This window comes from Patagioenas fasciata, chromosome 3, assembly GCF_037038585.1.
Source record: "Patagioenas fasciata isolate bPatFas1 chromosome 3, bPatFas1.hap1, whole genome shotgun sequence".
Taxonomy (NCBI): domain Eukaryota; kingdom Metazoa; phylum Chordata; class Aves; order Columbiformes; family Columbidae; genus Patagioenas; species Patagioenas fasciata.
In genome coordinates this window covers 11016246-11037999 of record NC_092522.1, presented here as the reverse complement: position 1 = coordinate 11037999, position 21754 = coordinate 11016246, and the positions used below count along the sequence as shown (strand labels likewise).

The 21754-nt window shown below is 42.5% G+C and overlaps 1 protein-coding gene across 15 annotated transcripts in view; it reads right to left on the bottom strand.

Annotated features, from left to right (window-relative positions):
• Positions 1–21434, bottom strand: part of MAP4K3 (mitogen-activated protein kinase kinase kinase kinase 3) — a 91418-nt gene extending 69984 nt beyond the window's left edge. For 5 of the 15 annotated variants that reach the window (XR_010651157.2, XM_065835002.2, XM_065835003.2 and 2 more), the window contains exons 1-5: positions 21318–21434; positions 11910–11967; positions 8780–8870; positions 3335–3399; positions 792–847 (exon numbers count right to left, since the gene is read on the bottom strand). Coding sequence is in view for 12 of the 15 variants with exons in the window: in XM_065835002.2 (XP_065691074.2) it covers positions 792–847; positions 3335–3399; positions 8780–8835 (177 nt within the window). In the remaining 3 variants the exon portion in view is untranslated. Of the gene's footprint in view, positions 1–791; positions 848–3334; positions 3400–4071; positions 4187–4294; positions 5054–8779; positions 8871–11909; positions 11968–19528; positions 19548–20704; positions 21006–21317 lie in introns of those variants that run through there. The other 10 variants (XM_071805778.1, XM_065835006.2, XM_065835008.2 and 7 more) reach the window with 10 other exon arrangements.
• Positions 21435–21754: the final 320 nt, after the last annotated feature.

Genomic DNA, 21754 nt, shown 5'->3' with positions numbered 1-21754 from the left:
GAGGGTTCCTTCCAACCCAAACCATTCTATGATTCTATAAGAACAAAAGGGTTTAAAGGTTCAAAAACCAAAACACTCCCAGATGTCACACAAGACTTCACTGTAAAGAAAAAAAAAGCCATGTTCTCCAAGGCAGAAGTCAGCAATCTTTGGCACAGCACAGGGAGATGGTAAGTAGCACACAAGGGAGCTGGCTCAGGGACTAAGCTATCTTGAGAGAGTGAGAGGAAGCAGCTCTCAACTGATGGCATTCAACAGATATGCATTCACTAGAAGCCAAGAACTGCTCTCTCACATGGAAGCAAGCCATCCACCAAAAAAGCAGTTTTATTGGTGAACTAAACCTTTCATTTAGGCAAGAAAAATGGAAGCTATTATACTCACAAGAGGCTGGTGACCTTAACTTGAACATCTCAAGCTCACAGACAATTTTTTCTTATTGGCACAGATCAACTATCAGATATGCAAAAGTCTTTACATTTTCCTTCAAACTTGAAATAACTAATTTGTTTCACAAATACAGATTAATAAATATGTTGCTTCCCCCCTTAAAAAAATTAACAACGGAAAGATGATGAAAGTTTTCTTAAAATGATTAAAGATGATTTTAAATTATGCAATTACACAAATCAGTTCAAGGCTATAATACAGGACCTCCCCAAAAGTCTGAAAAAATGCTAACCCATCCGAACACTGTACTTCCATGGCATCACATTTATTTGTAGCTTTCATTTTTAGCTTTTAATACTTTTAATGTAAAAGTCAACCACAAGAACCTGAGAACACACTACCTGTAGTGTTTCTCTGCTAACATAGGCAATCTGGTGTTCTGATAGTGGTCCAGTCACTGAAATGGAAGGAAAAAAAAATAAAATACTCAAAATCAGGTAAGATACCTAACACTCCTAACACATATCTCAATCACTTCCATTCACACTGACAGGATCTTACACTAGAAGTCTCAAAGTAAACGTGCTTAGACTTTCCCCCAGCAGCCCAAAGACCACCAAACATTTTTTAAACTCAAAAATGTCTAGTGCCATTGGAATGGAAACTACTACTACTACTTACTTTCCCTAAAAATAAGACAGGGTCTTATACTATTTTTTTTCTCTAAAACTTATTACTTTTTTACATGTATAGCTGCCTGGACACTATTTAAATTGACTTTTCTAATGAACCATAATTAGGGCTTATTTTTGGAGTAGGGCTTATTATCTTGAGCATCCTCAAAAATCCTGAAAAATCATGCTAGGGCTTATTTTCAGGGAAACAGGGTAAATCCCTCCATAAATACATCTCAAAGTAATTAACAGGAAGAAGAAAAAGAAGCAGAAACAGTGACTTAAGCACAACTCTTTTCCCTGCACCAATGCATTGTGTCCTATGCAGGGCTGGACTTCCAACTCAGTGACTCAAAGCTGCAGCAACCTCTGCTCTGTCCCCTTTGAGCCTCATTTTGCAGCCTGCTCTCTCCTTCCATCCTTCCCACTGTCCCGTTTTCTGCAGCCATTCCATCTCTCTCTGCAGCTTCTCAACTCTTTCCTGCATGAGCTACCAGCACTGTTGTTTCTGGGCCTGCCACACCATGCACCTTCTCAAGCTCTCCCTTTAAGCAGGCTGAGCAGATTCCCAAGGGAAGGAGTTGTCTTCCTCTCCCTCCAGGGTCCCACTTCACCCACATCTCTTAAAGGAAAGCAATTAAATTCTCAATAAATACATAAATCAAACACTGAAGAGCAAGCAAGGAATGGCCTGTGAGTTGTACCCCAGTCACTGGACTTTGACCATAAAATTAAAGGGTTTTCAGATCGGGAAATGCAGACCTCCCTGCAAGCTTCTCAGGTTTTGCAGAGAAAACAAACAGAAAAGTTGGATGATGTTTCCCAAAGGAAACTGAAGGAGTAGGGAGTTAAAAATGAAACAAGATTTAAGCACCTAACTGCTTAGCTTCTACAAAACTCACACCATAATATAAATGAGTATCATGCAATATATGTCTTCGAAAGAGGTCTAAATCCACCTTCCCTCTACTGAAAGAAAAGCTCCAAACCCACATAAAACTAAATGTTTTACCACTCACAGTACATATTTCTAGGCAGGTATGTTTATTTTGAGAATTTTAACTCTGATTAAATTAAATGACTTAAGATTACAGAGACCTATAGTTCAGCCACAGTAAGACCCTTTGGAATGTAATTAAGATCACAACAGAACCGTTCCCTGCAACTACTGGCAGAAAAGCCAAAAATCAGCTGCAACAGGAAACTTCTCTACATCTGTTCAGGTATTTGCGTGGCATGAGCTCATTTCCTACTCTACAGGTGTTCCACATAACAAAGCCTACTAGACACAAAGTTTTTATCAACATGAGCAAAGGCGTAAAGGATCAGGCCATGCTCAAATAATCACCCCATAAGCAGAGTGCAAATTTGTGAATTGGTGACATGTTTGATCTGCACCCAAGGTAAATGTAAAAAGGTATACACACTGTTTACACATAAGAGAAGAATGTGAAGATTTTAACATATAAAATCTTCAGAATTTAGAATATGGATGGATTTCCTGTCTGAAAAACTTCCCTTGAGAACCACAGAGCCATTACTCACCAACGGCGTTATCTTTTCCTAAGGAAGTCTTAATTCCAGAGCAGTGAAATCCTTCAAAACTAATTTTGTCTCTTGAAAACTAGCGGTCACTTGACTGATCCTCTCTTTATGCAACAGATTCACACACATCCCTCATTTCTTTGATCACTCATTGTACCTAAGCCTAAAGCAAATATATAGGCCACCTTTGCTTTTCATGTCATGAATTCAGCATTAAAAAAAAGACCCTTGTACCACTGGTGCTATACAAACATGCAAAAGAACACAAACATACAAAAGAACACAAAGGACAAGGGCACCCATACTAATCAATGCATTTATCTTGGTATCTGTATGCAGTGGTATAGATTACACTACAGCAAAGTTCAAAAGCTCAGAAACAAAATGGCAATGAAGTAAGACAGCACATAAGTATATACATATTTCATTTTTTACAATGCAACATCAGATAATGCTATACCCTTGGAAAAGTAGTGATGGGTGTATGAGCTACTGAAGGAAGGAAATAACTTCTGCTGCCCAAAAAAACCCAGTATAGACAATTTTGCTTAAAAAACCCAAACCAAATCCCAACCAATTATGTAAACACATAAGCTAAAATTTACTTTCATTGGGTTATCATGGATACTAAATTTAGGGTTCCTCTTCTGATTCTAAAACACTATAATCTCAATTTTTGAAAATAAGCTTTACTTAGATTTTAAGGAATTTCAGTCTTGACATACCATGATAAATATCCTGTAGAGAGCCACCTCCACAAAACTCCATACAAATCCATAGCTTGTCTCGTCTAAAAAGTGAACAAAACCGTTCATTAGCTGTAAGATTCGAAAAGAGCACCTAGAAAAGTCAGGACTCAAACACTATAAAGCACAATATAACATGCTCTGTATTATGAAAAGTACAAGTCAAATAAAGAATACGATTTACTCTCTATGTGATACTACACTGTCAAAATAGTAACTAATGAAAAACCCAAATTATTCCAGGGTTTATTGGAGGAATAGAAACAGCATTAATGAAACATGCACACTGATTTTTGTCCAAGATCTACTATGAAAATATATTTTTATTGAAAGTAGAAAAAATAGAGAAAAGTAGAAAAAATGAAGTATACTTTTACTGAGAGTAGAGAGAAAACAGATGTAGGTTTTTATTTCTTCCTCATTTTCACTTCTTCTCCACTTCTTTTTCAGAGCAGAGGAATTAACACACACACACACACAAACCCTCAAAGCAAAAGCCCTAGGGATATCTCTCAATTTCTTTCACAAAAAATGCAGTGAAACTCTAGTGCTTTAATGAAAGATAGGCAGAGTGGAGTCCATGCTGTGGGTAAGCACCTTCTCAAATAAGCCCTTTTCCTCAAAAATACCTATGGATATTTTTTGTGTCAGGGGTCCGAGGGACGTTCTTTAGATGTCTCTTACTACAAGAATCAATTCAGTTTGACTCACTATACCTTCATAAAAGGTGCTTTCCAAGAATAGACAGTGGACTGAAGGATTCAAAGGTATCTTCTGTTACGGACACTAAATTCTGTTTTCACTTAGTAATCTTCACTGGTAAGACAGATGTACCATGTGAGGCCACAGAAAGACATTGTGGAGAGCACAAAATCTGGGACTGCCCTGGTCATTCCTGGCCATCAAAACACGCAGGAAAGAAAAATCACATACAACCACCTTATGGTAGATTGGAACACAGAACAACCAAAGGAAAGACGGATGATTGTTCTCCAGTTCGCCCATGACGCCCTGGTCTTGGGTTTCTTGCATTCATAAATCCCTATCAGAAAGAATAGCTGAGTCACTCCTGTGTGCAATGCCAACATTCATGGACATGTTTTGCAAGGCAACAGTGTAAGTGCTGAGCTCATCCCCCAAACCAAAAATTGCAAGTATTTCTCACCAGTAGATAAAAGCTAGAATAGCTACTCTTCCAAGGAAGAACTTCTTTCTTGGATCTCCTCCCTTTTAGTGTCCATAATCCACATGGTTCTCAAAGCTACGCCCTGGCTGCTTCCTCTAGTGGTGGGAAAGGTATTGCTGAGGCATTACAGAGGCTTAAAGAAACAGGAGTCCCTGGCTGTTAACTCCATACATTCCTAGGGGTTAATTAAAGCATTGCTTGAAATAATGTGAAAGCTTTCCATTGAAAGTCAGACACAGAAGCAACATGACTGCCAGTGACAGAAACCAGAGTTAGCAATGGCAGCAGGGGAATGTGAGTGAGAAAGAAACACTGAGGAGACAGACATCTGCAAGTGCCTTGTTTATTCCCCACAATGATGCAGGACTCAGAGACACTTTTGGGGGCACCGGGCTCATGAAAGCTACTCTTTCCCATGTGGCTGCATCCCGTTTGATGCCAACAGCAGCAGCAGTGTGGAAGTGGGAAAAAGCCAGGACAACCCCAGCAGCCTTTGGACAGCAGCAGAGCACCTGCAAAGAGACACGAAGTAGATAAGTGCTGTAAAAAAAAAAAACAACTCATACCTTTCCCTCCTGGGTATTAACTTCCTAGTGTGGAAAAATCCCACAAAAAAGGAAAAAAAAAAAAAACAAAAAACACAAAACAAAAGAGGATCAGAAGAGGAGATTCCATTTCTAATTCACTATCTAGCCTTTTATTACTGTGCCTAAGTGCTCTGAGCTAAGTGAAGATCCATGTCATCAACAGGAACAGGGTACACAGTTGTGTTAGTCTGCAGAGCATATGGCAAGCACAGCAAACAAAACAGCCAGGATCAACAGAACCATTTACTGTCTGCAACTTAACACCTAAGGTAACAGCAAGGCAGAAACGTGACTCTCTGAAAAATCCATAGGTAAACAGAAGAAAAGCATGGGGAACAATATGCTGATAAGTGCCAAATTTAGGTTAATGGTATTTTTCTTATTGTTCTTAGCACTGAAAGACACTATAGAAAACAAAAGCTCAGACAATGAGAGGCCTCAAAGACAGCCATTCAATTGCCCAGATAAAAGAGAAGCCCTACACCAAAGAGAGGGGAGGGACCAAGCAAGAGCACAACAGAGTGGCAGATTATATACTACACGTGCCAAAATTTAATTCTAGGTCTACAAAGGTGTATATTGATACCCTGAGACAAGAGGAAAACTGTTTGTTTTTTAAAGAAAAAGCACCCTCAGCCTTAATACAGCATCACGAGAAGAGGCACCATTTCACTCTACAACATTTCAAGAATGTTGAATGCAACACTAGATTTGTTCAGTGTTTCCACATGAAATCTTAAAAACTCATCAGAAACAGCTTTTTATTAGTTATACTGAACAATCTGTTCCTACTATGACTAGTTCAAAGCAGCAGCTGGTAAGACAACTGCATATATTTATCAGCACTTCTACAACACAAATCATCTCACCTCCAGAAACAAACACAACTGGAACCATCACATTCTGGTCACAAGTTCATATGCTAGAGAAACAGCTTGAGATAACTACAACAGCACAGCAGAGACCCAGCCGTCCCCTCTGCCATTCTGCACTTCTTTCCTCTAAATCTGTCTTCTGAAAAGGTTTATAACAATGACTTCCAGGTTTGTGGAGCACACCAGACAATGTCACACACCAAGAAAAACATCATCACAGCCTCCTTCCCAATACTGCAGACAGGTACAAACGAAGTAATTGCATGCAGCCAAGGACACCTCAACATACAAAAAGGTGCTCTCTTCCCAAACAAAGGCAGGCTTTGAGGTTGGGAGGAAGATTAAGGTAGGACACGATGTGGTTCCTGACACACAACTTTCAGAATATGCAACATCTATTTAAGCAGCTTAGTCACCATAACATGGAGCCTCCAAATACTGCCTTTTAGGAGATCACAAGATCCCTTGCCAACTTTACCACCAGAAAAATCTGTAAGCTCCTGTCAGACTAGTAATTCCACAAATTCTCAAAAAAAGTTTAACATGACTTCGAGGTATGCAGTAGCGTTAAGAATTGACTGTTCATGCACCAGAAGAAGCTTGCCAGTACTACACAGAGTAGAAGTAACGCACAATTTAGGTTAACTTTCAAATTAACCTTAAACATTCAAAACCAAAGTGTAGACACTCTTGGTTTGGAGAACCAAGCCCATACATGTACACACACACACACTCTTGTGCATAATGCAGCTTACAGACCAGTATGGTGTTAAAAAAAGCATTCAGGCTACCAAGTGCCCTTCAAGACATGGGATGCCAGAACAGCATGGCTTGTTGATTTTATCTTCAGGATTTGATACCTTCCTGGACATGTATCCACAATAATGCAAGCAGCACACAGTCACACACTCCTGCTTTGCTCAGTGCAGCATGCAGATGGTGTTTGTCTGATGGGATAGTCAACCGCTTCCTTTCCTCTTCGTTCTTATACTCTCAGTGCATCTCCACTTAATCTTACTCTTAAAATATATTTGCTCTTGGAGTCTTTGCTCTTCCTTCATGCTCCATGCTAAAATATGTCTGTGAAATACTATTGTGACTAGCTTTTCCACTCCAGACCTTTGAAATTACTATAAAGCAAACATAATTCAAAGCACAGATTCTATTGACTTTCATGCAATACTTTCACTCATCAGACAAAAGCTAACAAGGTACTCATACTCAGAAAGATACAGTGAACCCCACCAGTGATAAAACATGGTTTCATCAAGCATCCAGAGCTACTCAGGACACTGGATAAAAGAGGGAGGGAGAGGAAACTCCTTAGGACAGCATTAGCCAGCTGAACTTCTGCATGAGACCTCTTCTTCTCTAGCATTTATTGCCAGGACTTTTTCTCTCCCACAGCACTACCTCCAAGTTCTGGCACACTCAACTCATTTAATTTCAGTGTGCTCCAACTACGCAGACATTCAGCATCAAGGTCACTAGGAGCACCTGAAAGCAGCCCATACTTGCCATTTCAACATCCTGCCCCAGCTCACCCAGAGCAAGACAAGGAATGCTCAACAATGGCCAAGCAAGCCAGGGAGCATGTTAGCTCTCCTGTAATACTGCTGATGTGCACCAAACCAGACACTGCTGGCTAGAAAAGAAACAGTAACTAGGATTTCCAAAGCTCTAGCTGATCTAGAATGAAAGAAATGCAGTATTACACAAGATAACTTGGTCAAATTTGAAAGAATTTTTAAAAGAAAACTATGCACTCCAAATATAAGAACCACATTCTGTCATATATTCCTGCTTCAAAGATGGTTCTTTACCGGATAATTTGCTGCACCTTTTTGACCAGAATAAAAGTTTGTTTTGGACCTTGTTGTTCGCCTAGACTAACTTTGGGGTGCCTCCGTGACAATGTATTAAAAAGAATAATAGCAAAATTTATTAGAAACTTGCCATCAATTTTCTCAATACTGAGACTTTGTATGGAGTACGAGTTTACTTGTAACAAGCAAGCATAATACCTTACAAAAGGAATTACACAAAAAAATAATCAGACAGAATAATTTACATATACTCATTAAGTGTCCTAAACAACAAAAAGCAAAGATTAAAAGTACTAAAATATTGATCATTTTTCAGATTTCAAAGCAAACCCGAACCACAAATCACCAGCAGGCTTTTTAAAGGCTGCACGGTTTACACTCTCAGGTACTTCAGTATGAAATTGTCAAAGTTTAACATAGCACTACTACTCTTAAGAAAGAAAAAAAACCACAACATTTTTCCTCCTTATTTCCTCATAACATTAAATTTTGAGTTCTCAGACAATTTTACATGCCAACACCAGTTAAATCTGAACATTTCTGAGAACTCTATCTGTATTATGCAATATTTATAGTTCTCAAAGTTTTGCAAATTTAAGAGACATTTTACTGAAACAGATTTAAGAGATTCTATATACACACACTCTTGCGTTATACTTGTCATTCTTCTTCATTTTCCATTTATGTATTAAATTCAAAGCTTTTAAAGGACAACTCAGTTCCAAAGAAACATGACTACATGTTCACTGAGACATTTTGCTAGAAGAAACATTATTTAGAGAGAGACACTGTAGTAAACAGAACAGATTTTAAGGTAAATGTGAAAAAATAATATATTAGTGGATGACACTTATTCGATAAATTATGTTTTGTCTAAGCCACCTTATATACCTGTTCTTTACAAGGGTATAGAGAGGTATTTTGAAGTGAGTAAAAGAAACAAACTGTACCTGAGATAGCTGCCAAAATAAGCAACAATGTTTGGATGTTTACAGTCTTTCATCATAATGATTTCCTGCTGCACAACAGCAAAATCTTCTCCTGAAAAGCAGAGGAATGAATATTTTCACTGGCCTGGCTAATACTTGGATCTCAACTAGACTTTCAGTACATGTTTATAAAATAAACATTTTGCGTAATTAAGCTAATTATCTGCCAGTTTCAAAGACATATAAAACAGCTGTAAATCAATATCTATTAGCAGGATTTAGCAATAAGTAACTATATCCTTAAGAAGTTTCATTCTGGACCAGATGGACCTCACATCTGCTGATAACTATTATGATATTGGTCATAGGTCTTTCTAAAGTCTATTTTCACCAATACCCTGCTGTGTCCATCTGCATATGCCCTGCCAATAGTCCAGGTTCTTAAAACCATGACAAAACTTTGCTATTTTTGGCCACATGTACAACACCCATTTGATCATTTTCCTGAGGGAAAAAAAAAAAAACACATTCACTAGTACACTGCTGCTGCAACTTTTCAGTAAACTCGGTAAGCACATAAATTTATGGACTGTGCAAAACTTACATCCAGATAAAACACTGACATAGACGTGGCATCTCTCCGAGTCTTACTGTTTGGTACATGAATTGTCCCTCTCTTTCTAGAAAAGGTTCTTACCAGATGGGAACATTGAAAAACAAAACAAAACAAAACACCACACACAAAAAATTGAAAACCAAACAGAGACATTTTTGGTTTGGGGTGTTGTGCAGGAATTTTGTAGGTAAGTTAAAGAGGGAAGGCAAGAAAGACACAAATATGTAAGAGAATGTTGGTAACAGATATTCAACAGCCTTTTAATTTTCTTTTTATTTTTTTTTTTTTTGTATGAAATATATGTCAAACGCTCTTTTGCAGTTCAGTATCTTACACTGGGGCTCCTCTGAAATTTCTTAAGTCATAAGGGCAAATTATAGGTAGTGTGGTAGGTTATTTCTAAAGAAACTCTTCTGAAGTTTGTTTACTAGAGATACAGAGTTCACAAAAAACCTCAATCTCACTAACTTCAAGGACTTCATAGGTAAGAGATGCCTGAAGGCCTAAAATAACCAGTTAACTTCATGAATTCTTAGGAGACTGTATAAGCAAGTTGAAAAACCAGGAAAATTCAAAGTATGTCAAAATTCTCCTTTCACTGTACTGCCATAGCACACTTCTTCAAGAGCTTTTAAATCAGAAGCCAAAGCTATTGTCTAAAAAGTTTAATATAGACACTAAGCTTGTATTTGTCAATTGTTGCAACCCAAAATCACTTCTCAAATATGGCTGTTAATAAATTTCAAATGTAACACAACAAATTCCAATAGAACTGGCCAGGCTATTACCTACAAAAAATACGTTTTAAGTTTCTCCTAATACATCGACATACTGGTGACCTAATCATTTGGTACTTTTCAAACCACATGTATTTTATTTAACTGAAAGCAAACTTCAAACCACAAGCTGCAAGTTAACATCACAACAGACTGTCTGCTATCCATCGTATGTTGCTGATGGCTTTCCATATCCTGGCCAGACCTTTAAACATGCAAACGCTGAAGAGCAAGCAAGAAATTATTTTCACATACAGACAGGTGTTAAAGTATAACAGCATAAGCTTTAGAGTAAGCGTCTAAACATTATTAACCCTCAGTCTGCACACTTTCCCCTAATCTGCAAAACTTGCAAAGAATGTCAGTGCTGTGGTCCTGGGATGTGGACATTGTCGATCTGAAGCTCTGAGCAAAGCCTCTACAACAACTGGAAGCGACAATTGCACAGAGAAACTGAGCTTGCTGAGCAGAGGAAAGCTAAAGTATGCTTCATGCACCAATCGGGTATCCAAAGGCTGCCAGAAACACTTGATTCAGCCACGAGATGCCAGTTGTTCACCCATCAGAACACCCTGAGGGCAGCAAACCCCCAGGCTCTGTCCACAGCTCAGAGAACGCACATAGAACAATTCTCCGAGTCCTACTAAAAGACTACCTATTTTAAAGGCTGATATCATCTGAGTCTGCTGAGTCCTATGGTTTTTGCCCCACTGCACAAGTCTCCTTTGCTGTTTTATCTTTACAGTTTCATAGGGAGACACATCATGGCTGCTCATCTTGGCTGGACTGGTGATCCCCACCACGCACAGCCAAGTGCTCCAGCAATGGGAACTGACAGAAAAAGCCAAAACAGCAGAACCGGACAAGATAATCTGAGACCACAACTCTCAGTGTGAATAAAACAAGTGTGATGAACAGACACTTCTGGAACTGCATAGTAACATACTGTCCTGTCTTGAATTTTAAATGTGCAGGCATTATATAAACACAAAACTTCTAATCACTTCCAGAATTTTAAGAGAAAAAAATGGAAGAAACCGGAAACTTCTTTCTCTTCTTGCCCACATAGACCTTAAGGATCAAACCAGGTAGTACTTAAAATATTCCCCCTGACATTAAATCCAGAAATGAAACATCAACAGTTAAAAATTAAACAAAAAGTCTGGAAATTTTGCCTCCCAGATTACTGTACTCTTGTCCAACAAGTCTAGCCATATTAAGAGAACACCATTTGCAGACTGATAACTGATCTGTAGGGTGTATGTACTTCATGAAATCACAACAGAAATCTAGCATACAACAATGTCTTAATCAGAATCTCCAACAGAATTTCAGGAAATGTACTAATTTCCTGGATACTAATGCTCACCTATTATTACACCATTGCTTCTTTTTATTTCTCCCTCTACACTTCTACCAGGTTGAGTTGTTTTCTGCCTTGCTGGCTTCCTCATTTCTTTTCTTCTACACAGTTTTTTGTATAACACAGGTTGAAAACACAGTACTTAAGACAAAAAAACACAACTCTCACTTACATTTTAATCAGCTTTCTTTTAACTCTTCTCCAGTTACATGTTTTCCTCTCACATCTTGTTTGTCATGCTTGCTATTTTTTTTTCGAAAAGCATATTTTGTCCTACACTAAAAGTCAACAATTATCCCTTCCTTCAATAAGTGGATTCAATTGATTTTGTGTAATTGTATATTAAGCATGAAAACATTTAGTTTCTGCAGCCTGTTTCAGTGAAGAAACACTTACCTGGTTCTAGTTTTATTACTTTAATTGCTGCTAGCTCACCCGTGTTGACGTTTCTAGCCTAAGAAGAAAAAAAAAAAAAAAAAGTATTAGCAGAACACAGCAATTAGCCCTGCATTCTCCACTCACCATTCTCTGACAATACAATGAGCAACTGAGATACAAGGGTCTACAACAGTGAAACCACTTTAAAAAAAAAGGCAAAAACAACCTCAGGAGGAGCCAATAAATTAAAACATCTTCACAGAATCACAGGAGTGGAAGGGACCTCAAAAGATCATTCAGTCCAATCCCTCCCTTCCCCCGTCAGAGCAGGTACACCCAGATGAGGTTACACAGGAATGTGTCCAGGTGGGTCTTGAATGTCTCCAGAGAAGGAGACTCCACAACTCCCCTGGGCAGCCTGTATTTATGTTCCATGCAAGGTTAGAATTTTTTTTTCCAAATACACCATGCATTTATTTTGGGGGCTTACAGCATATGTTTTCATTAAATAAGCATCACTGAGTACTGCTAGATCCAAAACACTTATTTTAAATAATCCACGTCTGGGCTTAATGACAGTGAACAAAACAGTAAGAATTCTCTAGTATGCTCCTCTCTAGCACAAATTTGTAGGAAGCACTCTTCCAACAAAAGTTCTTGCCTTGATTCATCTTCTAACAAAGCAAGTTATAAATACAAACAAACAAATAAACAAAACCAACAAACAACAACAAAACAAAAAACCAAACAACCAAAAAAACCAAAACCAACACAACACCACACACAGAAACCAAAATACACAACCAAACACCACTGCATCACAACACTAATTTGTAGTGAGATAAGAAGCTAGCTTTAATTATGCTCAAGAAACCTTGCACTGCCATACAACAGTCCTAAATTACACCAGTCCTTAACCATGCCGTCCTTCTGTATTAAAATCCATAAGCAAGCCAACCCCTGCAACTGACGGTCAAGCAGCTGTAAGGCACACAGATGTCAGTGCAGACAAGCAGGGCTCAGGGAGCACCTGGCGCTGTACCTGGCAGCACATGACCGTGGCCAAGCCTCCCGCAAGACGTTTATCTCACTGTATGCCTCTTGGCCCTATTTTCAAATTGGCAAATGCAACCTAAAATTTCAAAGAGGCTCACATAAAAAAACCACACATTCTTCTTTTTGTTTCCACTTGCCCTGTAAGTGCTCTTTCTCCCAGCCTTGCAGATGATGAGGTTAACAGCAAAAGCCAAAAGTTTTACCTCCCATCCCTGTTTCCATGAGCAGGAGCCAGGAACTAACTCCTTCTCGTGCAGATTTCACTGTGTCAATGTGAAAGCATTACACAGGTTTTCCAGAAGCAAAGATTGGCCTACAATGCCTGCATCATACACAGTTGCTTTACTGAACACATACAGCATTTATAAAACGTTTGCCATGGAAAACCATTCTAACAGTGGCTAAGAATTACACAGATTGACATATCTCGGAAGGAGTTTAAAAAAAAAAACCACCAACTGCTACATCAAACTGGAGAAGCACTACCTAATCAAAAGGGAAATAATTACTAGTGTCTCTGTGACAACAATAGGACATCAGAACAAAATGCTACATAAAAAACTGCCACTCACCAGAAACAAGAGCTGGGAAAATTCAGATTTTGTTGTTATCGCATTATACAAAAATTTATTAACCAAAAAAACTCATGATTGGAAAAATCTAATTACTCTGAAATAGAAAAGGAAAGAGCAATGGTAGGTCAGTATACGGATGGGCTCTAGTAGGAAATCCCAGCTGCATGGTGTGTGTCTGAAAAGGAGGGGAAAGAAAAGAAGAAGGAAGGCTAGTGTGTAGATATGCCACACCAGCAGATTCAGGAGAGGTCTGTGCAGCTGAACCAGTATAAACACAAAATCCAGGGTCCAAGGAGGTAAACATCTTTCCTAGTTTATATTCGTCCTTCAAATGGAAGCTGGTAATATAAACTGTATCATGCTGCAACAAAAACCAAGCCAAAAAGCAAAGCTGAAGACAGTAACAACAGGGCACCTTCGGTTTTGACTTCTTCCTACGCGAATGGTTGAACAAAATGCAGACAAGCAATCCCTAAGCAAGTCTCTACTTCACAGGATAACTGGTCCCAGCACACAGACATGTTTCCTGACCTGGATTAGCTCTTCTCTTCAGGAAAATGCGCCCAAACAGCTTCCCAGGCCCCTCACTTCTAGCCCTCCAGACTCTCCCAAACCCACATAACTGCCCCAGGAGCTGATTTAAGTTTCCAACCCAGCAGAAACCCACCTGCCTCTCTTTTTATGGTTCATTTACTGCCAGGCTAGCAACTGTGCTGGCTCAGGCATTGCCCTGAGCACCAGAGCTAACTCAATGTAAGCAGCAAGACAGCCAGAAGCAGGGTAGGGAATCACCCCTCTTGAGCAACAGCTAGCTGCTTTATCACTTCAGCCCATCCTATGAAGTCACAGTTGTAATTAACAGGAACTGAATTACTAAGAGTTATGCTGAAAATAATTAGGTTCCACATTCTGGTAGGAGGTGTGATACCAAAACACAACAGCTACAATTTTAGACAGCAATGCTCTGATAAAGGTGATGTTAAACAAATGATCTGAAACGAAGGCAAAAATCCCTACGTGAGGCAGGGATTCATAGTTAAAGAAACCACAGTCACAGAAACTAAGCCCTGCGGTACTTAGTACAGTAAATACAGGATGGCAGAACATCCACTCCTTTTCCGCCTGCCTGACAACCTTCAAAAGGCGATTCAAGCTGAAATAGAGCCTTCAAAACATAGATATTTATTCCTAGCAACACCAAAAGGAGCTTCAACAGCTGTAAGGTCAATCAAAAAGCACACAACTGAAAGGGCAAGTTTCAATTACTTGAAGAGCAGCAAAGCTGTAGAAGAATTGATGCCTTACTAGACCACTCCAGGAGGAAGGAGCAAAGGCACACACGCAGAGAGATCTGAGAACTGCAAAGTGGGAGACTCCTCAGGTTCATCTGTTCTGGACACATTCTCTTCCAGGAGTGCTACCAGAAACCAGAGACTCTGAAACATAGTTGATGGCAGAAACCAGCAACGGTCATTAAGTGTTCCCCAGAGACACCCACAGAATCTGAGAGTTTCAGCGTGAAGCAGCTGAGCTGGTAGATACATAACTTCCCTCATCAAAACCAGCACCTATGCCAAAGGGCTGAGGGGCAGAAAATAAGGCTTTTTCTTTTTTAAAATGAGAACTCTAGCAAAGCGCACCCTACGGAGTTCTGTATCTTTATTTGTGAACTTGCTGAAGCAATAAATGACATCAAAAACTGAAATAAGGCAGAGATGGTATAACAGATACCTCTGCAAGAACAATAATCTCACTAATTATCACAACTATCTGAAATTCGGTAAAGGGGAAAGTAAAACAAGGGCCTTTCTTTTAGTAAGATGCTGAAAATCTTTGGAAGGCTTCACTCACACTAGATGCATGACCTGTCAGATGACAAATGAAGTTCAACCTTTACCAACCTAAACCAATTATTTTTTTCCAAGATATACTGTGATATAAATTAATTGTACAAAATTGAACAAAATAAATGGACCTATAATTGCATCAGCATACACTTCAAATCTATGTGTAGTTACTACCAAAACCAAAGGTATTAGGATGGGGGCAAGCAGGAAAACAACTGTATTATTATTATTATTATCATTATTATTATTATTATCTCTGTCAGAATACCACATGCAGCACTTGTAACCCAAAGCCCCACAAAATGGCATAAATTACAGAGGGCCTGGGAACAGGGACGATTAGAATTGCAATTTCATACCAAGACACAGAGAAGTCATTCTAAATAAGACATGAAGTAAACATAAAGCAAACTAAATTAATCAGCCACCCCATTTAACTCTAAGAATATTTCCTGAAACTAAGCAGGAAAGGACACTGTCTCTCTTCCACAACCAAAAAAAACCATAACTCCTCTTTTATATTTTGCTGGCCACCCTACACAATTCTATTTTTCACAACAGTGAAACACTGAAATACAAAAGACAGAAACTACTATAGTTTTTACCCTCTCTAGCAAGTGTCATTTTGAACAAGAATATTTGATAGAAACAGAAGGTAAATTTCAATAATTTTCCTGACACGTAACTGCAATCAAAAAAGCAATTTTGCTGTCAGTCTCTAAACTAGACTTTAAACGAAGCTAAATTACTTGACAAGTTTACTGAGACAGAGAAAACAAAACCACACAAATGAAAATGTAATATGCAACACTCAAGAATACTCAACTCCACAACAGCATTACTAGCAGATCATCTGTCTGTATTTTGTTACAGACACATCAACTATCAGACAAAGTAGTAACTCAGTTTCACCATTAACTTTAGCAGTTTTGAAAGGAGAAAATCTGTTTCCTTGTCCAGAGGTTTAAGTCTGTGTTTTACTTAAACTTCTAACGAGAACTTTGTAATATTAACATTTTAGCCATCTGGTGTGGCAATATAATTTCACTAAATTTTAAAACAAACAAACAACCCAACCCACAAAAACCTCAAACATCATCTCTCTTTCAGATCCTCACTGGCAACAGTCTTAAGTCCAGTGTTTATGCCCCTGGGATACATCAAGAACTAAGCAATCCAGATCACAGAATGGTTGGAAAGGACTTTTCAAGGTCCAAACCCCTGCCATGAGCAGGGACACCTTCACCTAGATCAGGTTGCTCAGAGCCCCATCCAGCCTGGCCTTGAATGTCCCCATGGATGGGGCATCTACCACCTCGCTGGGCAACCTGGGCCAGTGTTTCACCATCCTCATGGGAAAAAATGTCTTCCTTGTATCTAGTCTAAATCTCCCCTCTTTCAGTTTAAAACCACTAACCCTTGTCCTATCACAACAGGCTCTGCTACAAGGTCTGTCCTCATCTTTCTTATAGGCCCCTTTTAAGTACTGAAAGGCCACAATAAGGTCTCCCTTGAGCCTTCTCTTCTCCAGGCTCAACAACCCCAACTGTCTCAGCCTGTCCTCACAGCAGAGCTGTTCCAGCCCTCTGATCATCTTGGTGGCCTCCTCTGTACCCTCTCCAACAGGTCCATGTCTTTCCTCTACTGAGGGCTCCAGAGCTGGACACAGGACTTCAGGTGGGGTCTCACCAGAGCAGAGCAGAGAGGCAGAATCACCTCCCTCGACCTGCTGACCACGCTCCTTTTGATGCAGCCCAAGACAAGATTTGCCTTCTGGGCTGCAAGTGCACATCGCTGGCTCACGTCCAATCTTTCATCCACCAGTACCCCCAAGTCCTTTTCCACAGGGCTGCTCTCAATCCCTTTATCCCCCTGCCTGTACTGATACCAGGGGTTGCCCTGACCCAGGTGCAGGACCTTGCACTTGGTCTTGTTGAACCTCACGGGGTTTCCATGGCTCCACTTCTCAAGCTTGTACAGGTTCCTCTGGATGGCATCCCATCACTCAGACATGTCAACAGCACCACTCAGCTGGGTGCCTTCTGCAAGCTTACTAAGGGCGCTCTTGATCCCATTATGTCATTGATGAGCATATTAAATAGTACTGGTCCCAGTACGGACCCCTGAGGGACACCACTTGTCACTGGTGTCCATCCAGACATTGAGCCACTGACCACTACCCTCTGGATGTGGACATCCAGTCAATTCCTCATCCACTGAACAGTCTACCCATCAAATCCATATCTCTCCAATTTAGAGAGAAGGATGTTGTCAGGCACCATGTCAAAGACTTTACAGAAGTCCAGATAGACGAGATCCATAGCTCCTCCCTTGTCCACTGATGTAGTCACTCCATCATAGAAGGTCTGTAGGTTGCTTGGGCAGGTCTTGGCCTTGGAGCAGATGAAGCTTCATCTCCTATAGTGAACTTGCACTGGTGTCAGTTAGAAGAGACACCTTATTGTTGACTGTGAATACTTGATAGAGAGCTAAGGGCATGAACAAGTTAGCTAACCGTTACCTTTCCTGCAGATATCCTCTTCTCCAAGCCCTCTTTGAAAGCTGAACTTGTGTGGGAGGGCAGATAATTAAAATATTGGTTGAAGCAAAAAATCCATATTCATGGTGCACTAGCACACTTCCAGGTACCAGCTAAATAGCAGGACTCATAGCAGCAGGACCACATCAATCTGACCCATATTCTCATTCCTGTTGCACCTCTGTACTTCAGTCCACACCATGGGCTCCTACTTCAAATTCAAAAATCTTCTGAGTAGACATTCTGCTTTTTTTTAAATATATATATATTTTTTTTTAATAAATCATACATTTAACCCACGCCCTGTTGTACCTCAGTTCAACTGAAATGGAGCAAGGAAGTAAATGCCCGTCTGCTTTGCTTTCAGATCCTCAACGCTTTGTCAGGAAAGCACGTTACAGAAAGGTCAGCAGTTAGCAAGAATGTCAACATAACAAGATTGTCATCTTATTAAGGTAATAATCCCTACCTACTAACAGCAGCAATACCTCCCTACGTGACTTTCCCTGCTAATGGGGGGAAACCACAATTTACAAAGAACAGTTTGAAGCTGCCCAAGTACATCCAGTGCTTGCATCCACTCTGCTGAAATCCCACCACTGACGAGCACCATCGTCACATGATGAATCTCAACTTCACACAATTATTTCATCAGGCACAAAGCTCACCTACAGATGAAGCAAATGAAAGAGGCTTCATGAAACCCCTCACAAATTTAAAACATGCCACTTTAAAGGCACCTTGGACAAGACCTTTCCTCAAAATGAAACAGAAAATAATCCACCCAGGACAAAAGCAGGTCTCATTTTCCCTACACTGTCCAGAACCTAATCAGAAAGCACTTACCTCTCATCTAGAAGAGAGAATTATAATACCAGCCTAATGTAACCTGTTCCTGATGTATCGTCTTCTATCACAAATCCACTCTGAGGAAGAAGGGAACTTCCTGTGCCTCAAAAAAATAAAAAAGTCTCAGGCAGTGCCAAACACTGGCCACTCACAGAGCACCAAACCGAAGGATACTGCAACATAAGCATGATAATCATGGAGAAAACCTTGACAATTCCAATGAAACTTAACAGGTTTCAGACGCACAGTGGTATTGCAAATGTAAATATTCACTCTATGGTTGGAGATAACATCTTTAAAATTAAACCATAGACATGGATGACTTGCTAATTCACATACACCAAAATCATTTACAAAGCACAGAAAAATCCAACTGATATCACAGAGTCAATATGCCAGTTAAAAACCGCAAAAGAAATAGAGCAAAGCACATCAAGATAACAGTTTGCAGGAAAAAAAAAAAAAAAAAACACAACCAAAAAATTAGAGCATAAGGCAAGTATACTTCGATAATTAAAACATTGGCATAGTACACAAATACTCAAATCTGGCAAGGTGAGGAAAACACCACAAAAAAAACCTCTTTCATTTAATTAATAAAGCAGGGATTTAGCACACTAAGAGCACAGTAACAAGAAGATTTAGATCCTGAAACTTTCATAACATTTAAGCAAGCTGAGATTAAACCAAAACCACCCCAACCCAAACAAGATTTCATTCTTGGCGCATTCACTTAGAATCCAAGGCTGCAACAGCACCAGTTTTGCCCACCTCAAATTGTGGAATGGCTCTAAGTGTTTCCTTACAGTCCTGCCTACCAATACAAGTTTTCTTAAAACACATGCACCCACTCAGCGATGACAAAAAGAAACCAGAAGACACTTGGAAAGCACACAGTTAAAGCGATGCTTCCGACAGGAAGCAACATGACAAACTTAAGCGCTGCCCTCTGCTCCCCAGCAAACAGGAGCAGTGTCATCCTACCTGAGGGACAGGCTGACACGTCCCATCAGGCAAGAGTTCAGCTGGATACACAAATAACAACATATGCTGCAGAGCAGAGAAAAATGTCAAAGCATGCTATACAGCCCAAAAAGCCAAACTTACATTCGGCTGCTTTTGCTTTGCTTTTCCTGTTTCTGAAGTTACGACAGGATCGTGAAAGAGTCTGATCCTAACGACACCCCAGCCTGCCCTTTGCCTGGTCAGCCTTGCGTGTGACAGAGACCCAACCACAAAACACTGGTATTTCCACTCAAGACAGCGATGGGAGCAGTAGCCACGATGCGCAGCCCTGCTCGCCTTCAGGCACACAATTTAAAGGGATATTTGGGCTGGAAACGAGAGAACAAGCGTGCGCTTCGCGCATCCCCACCGCTCCCGGCCCGCTCTGGAGGGGAACCGACCCCGAGGCCCCGCCCGTGACACAGACACCCAAGTCGGCCCCCAGCAGCGGCAAACCCGGCTCCCGGGGCGGCTCTGCGGCCGTAGAAAGCCCGGAGAGCGCCGCGGCCTCGCACCGTCAGCCCCGCGCCAGCAGCAGGGCCCGAACGCCTCAGCTGCCCGCGGGGGTCGCCCCCCTTGCATGGGCCAGCCGAGCCGGGACGCTGCCAGGCCGGCGGCAGGAGAGGCGTGAGGGGCCGGGCCCCTCCGGAGGGGAGCCGCGGTCGGCCATGCCAGGCGCCCACCGCCCCCACCAGGACCGGGGTCGGTGCGACGGGGCAGACCCCGCTCGAGAGGGGAACGGAGGACGACCTCGCTGCCCGCAGCGGCGGAGGACGTTCATGGCCGGGGCGGGGTCGTCGCTTGACAACGGAGGCCCCTCAGATGGACGGAGCGGGGGAGGGGGGGGGGGCGGCCCGTTGCTTGGTAACGGAACCCACCACCGTGGGAGGAGGAAAGACACGACACCACCTCCTGTTCCCCGGCTGGCGGGGCTGCGTCTACCTTGTAGACGTCGCCGTAGGTGCCGCTGCCGATGCGCTGGATGAGCTCGAAGTCCTCCTGGGGGTTGCGCCGGGACAGGTCGCACACCCGCCCGCCACCTCCACCGCCGCTCATAGTGCCGGGGGAGGTCCCGATCGGCCGCGGCCGCCCGGGCCGGGGGAGGGGAGGATGAAGGAGAGGGTGAGGGAACCCAACACCGGAGCGCTCACCGCCTGCCCCCTACCCACTCCCGCAACATGGCGGCACACCGCCGTACCGCGCAGGCGCAACGGGCGCCGCCCGGCCCATCTCCCCCGCGGCGGGACTTAGACCTGCGCAGTCCGCCGCCGGCTGGGCAGTCTCCCTCCGCATGCGCCCGCCGCGCTACAGCGGAGCGGGGCGGGGCGGGGCGGGGCGGGGCGGGGCGGGGCGGGGCGGGGCGGGGCGGGGCGGGGCGGGGCGGTGAGTCCCGCCCGGTCTCCCTGCCCCCCGGCTCACTGCCCCACCCCCCAGAGCTCCCAGACCCGCCCCCTGGGCAGCTCCCTCTGCCCGCGTCCCGCACGGTGCTGCGAGCAGCCGGTGCGTGCCTGGCCTTGTGTGCGCCGGGGCTGCTGGCGGCAGCGCCCTCGCTGACCTGTGGTTCGAGACCGACCCGCGGTGGCACCGGCAGCGCTTGCGAGGGCACCCTGCGGCCGCCCCTGCCGCTCCGTCGCTTCCACCGCCGCCACCTCCGAGCTGCGCCCGACCACTCTTCGCCATGCACGCCAGGCTGTGGGGGACCTGCCGCTCCGTGGACATCGGCTCCTGCTTCGACACCCTCGTCCGCAGGGGTGAGCGGTGCTGCCGGCTCAGAACTCCCCCCGGTTTGCCCCCTGTGGGTGGAGCCGGAGACCCAAAAAGCTATCCGCATGCGCGGTCACCGGGACCTCCCCGCGAGAGACAGCACCCGAGCATGCAGCCAGGACCCCGCAGAGACAGCCCCTTGGCACGGGAACCGCGATCCATCCCCGTGCCCGCGGATGCAGCCGAGGATCTGCAAATCCACGAGCCCTATGCATGCAGCTGGGGACC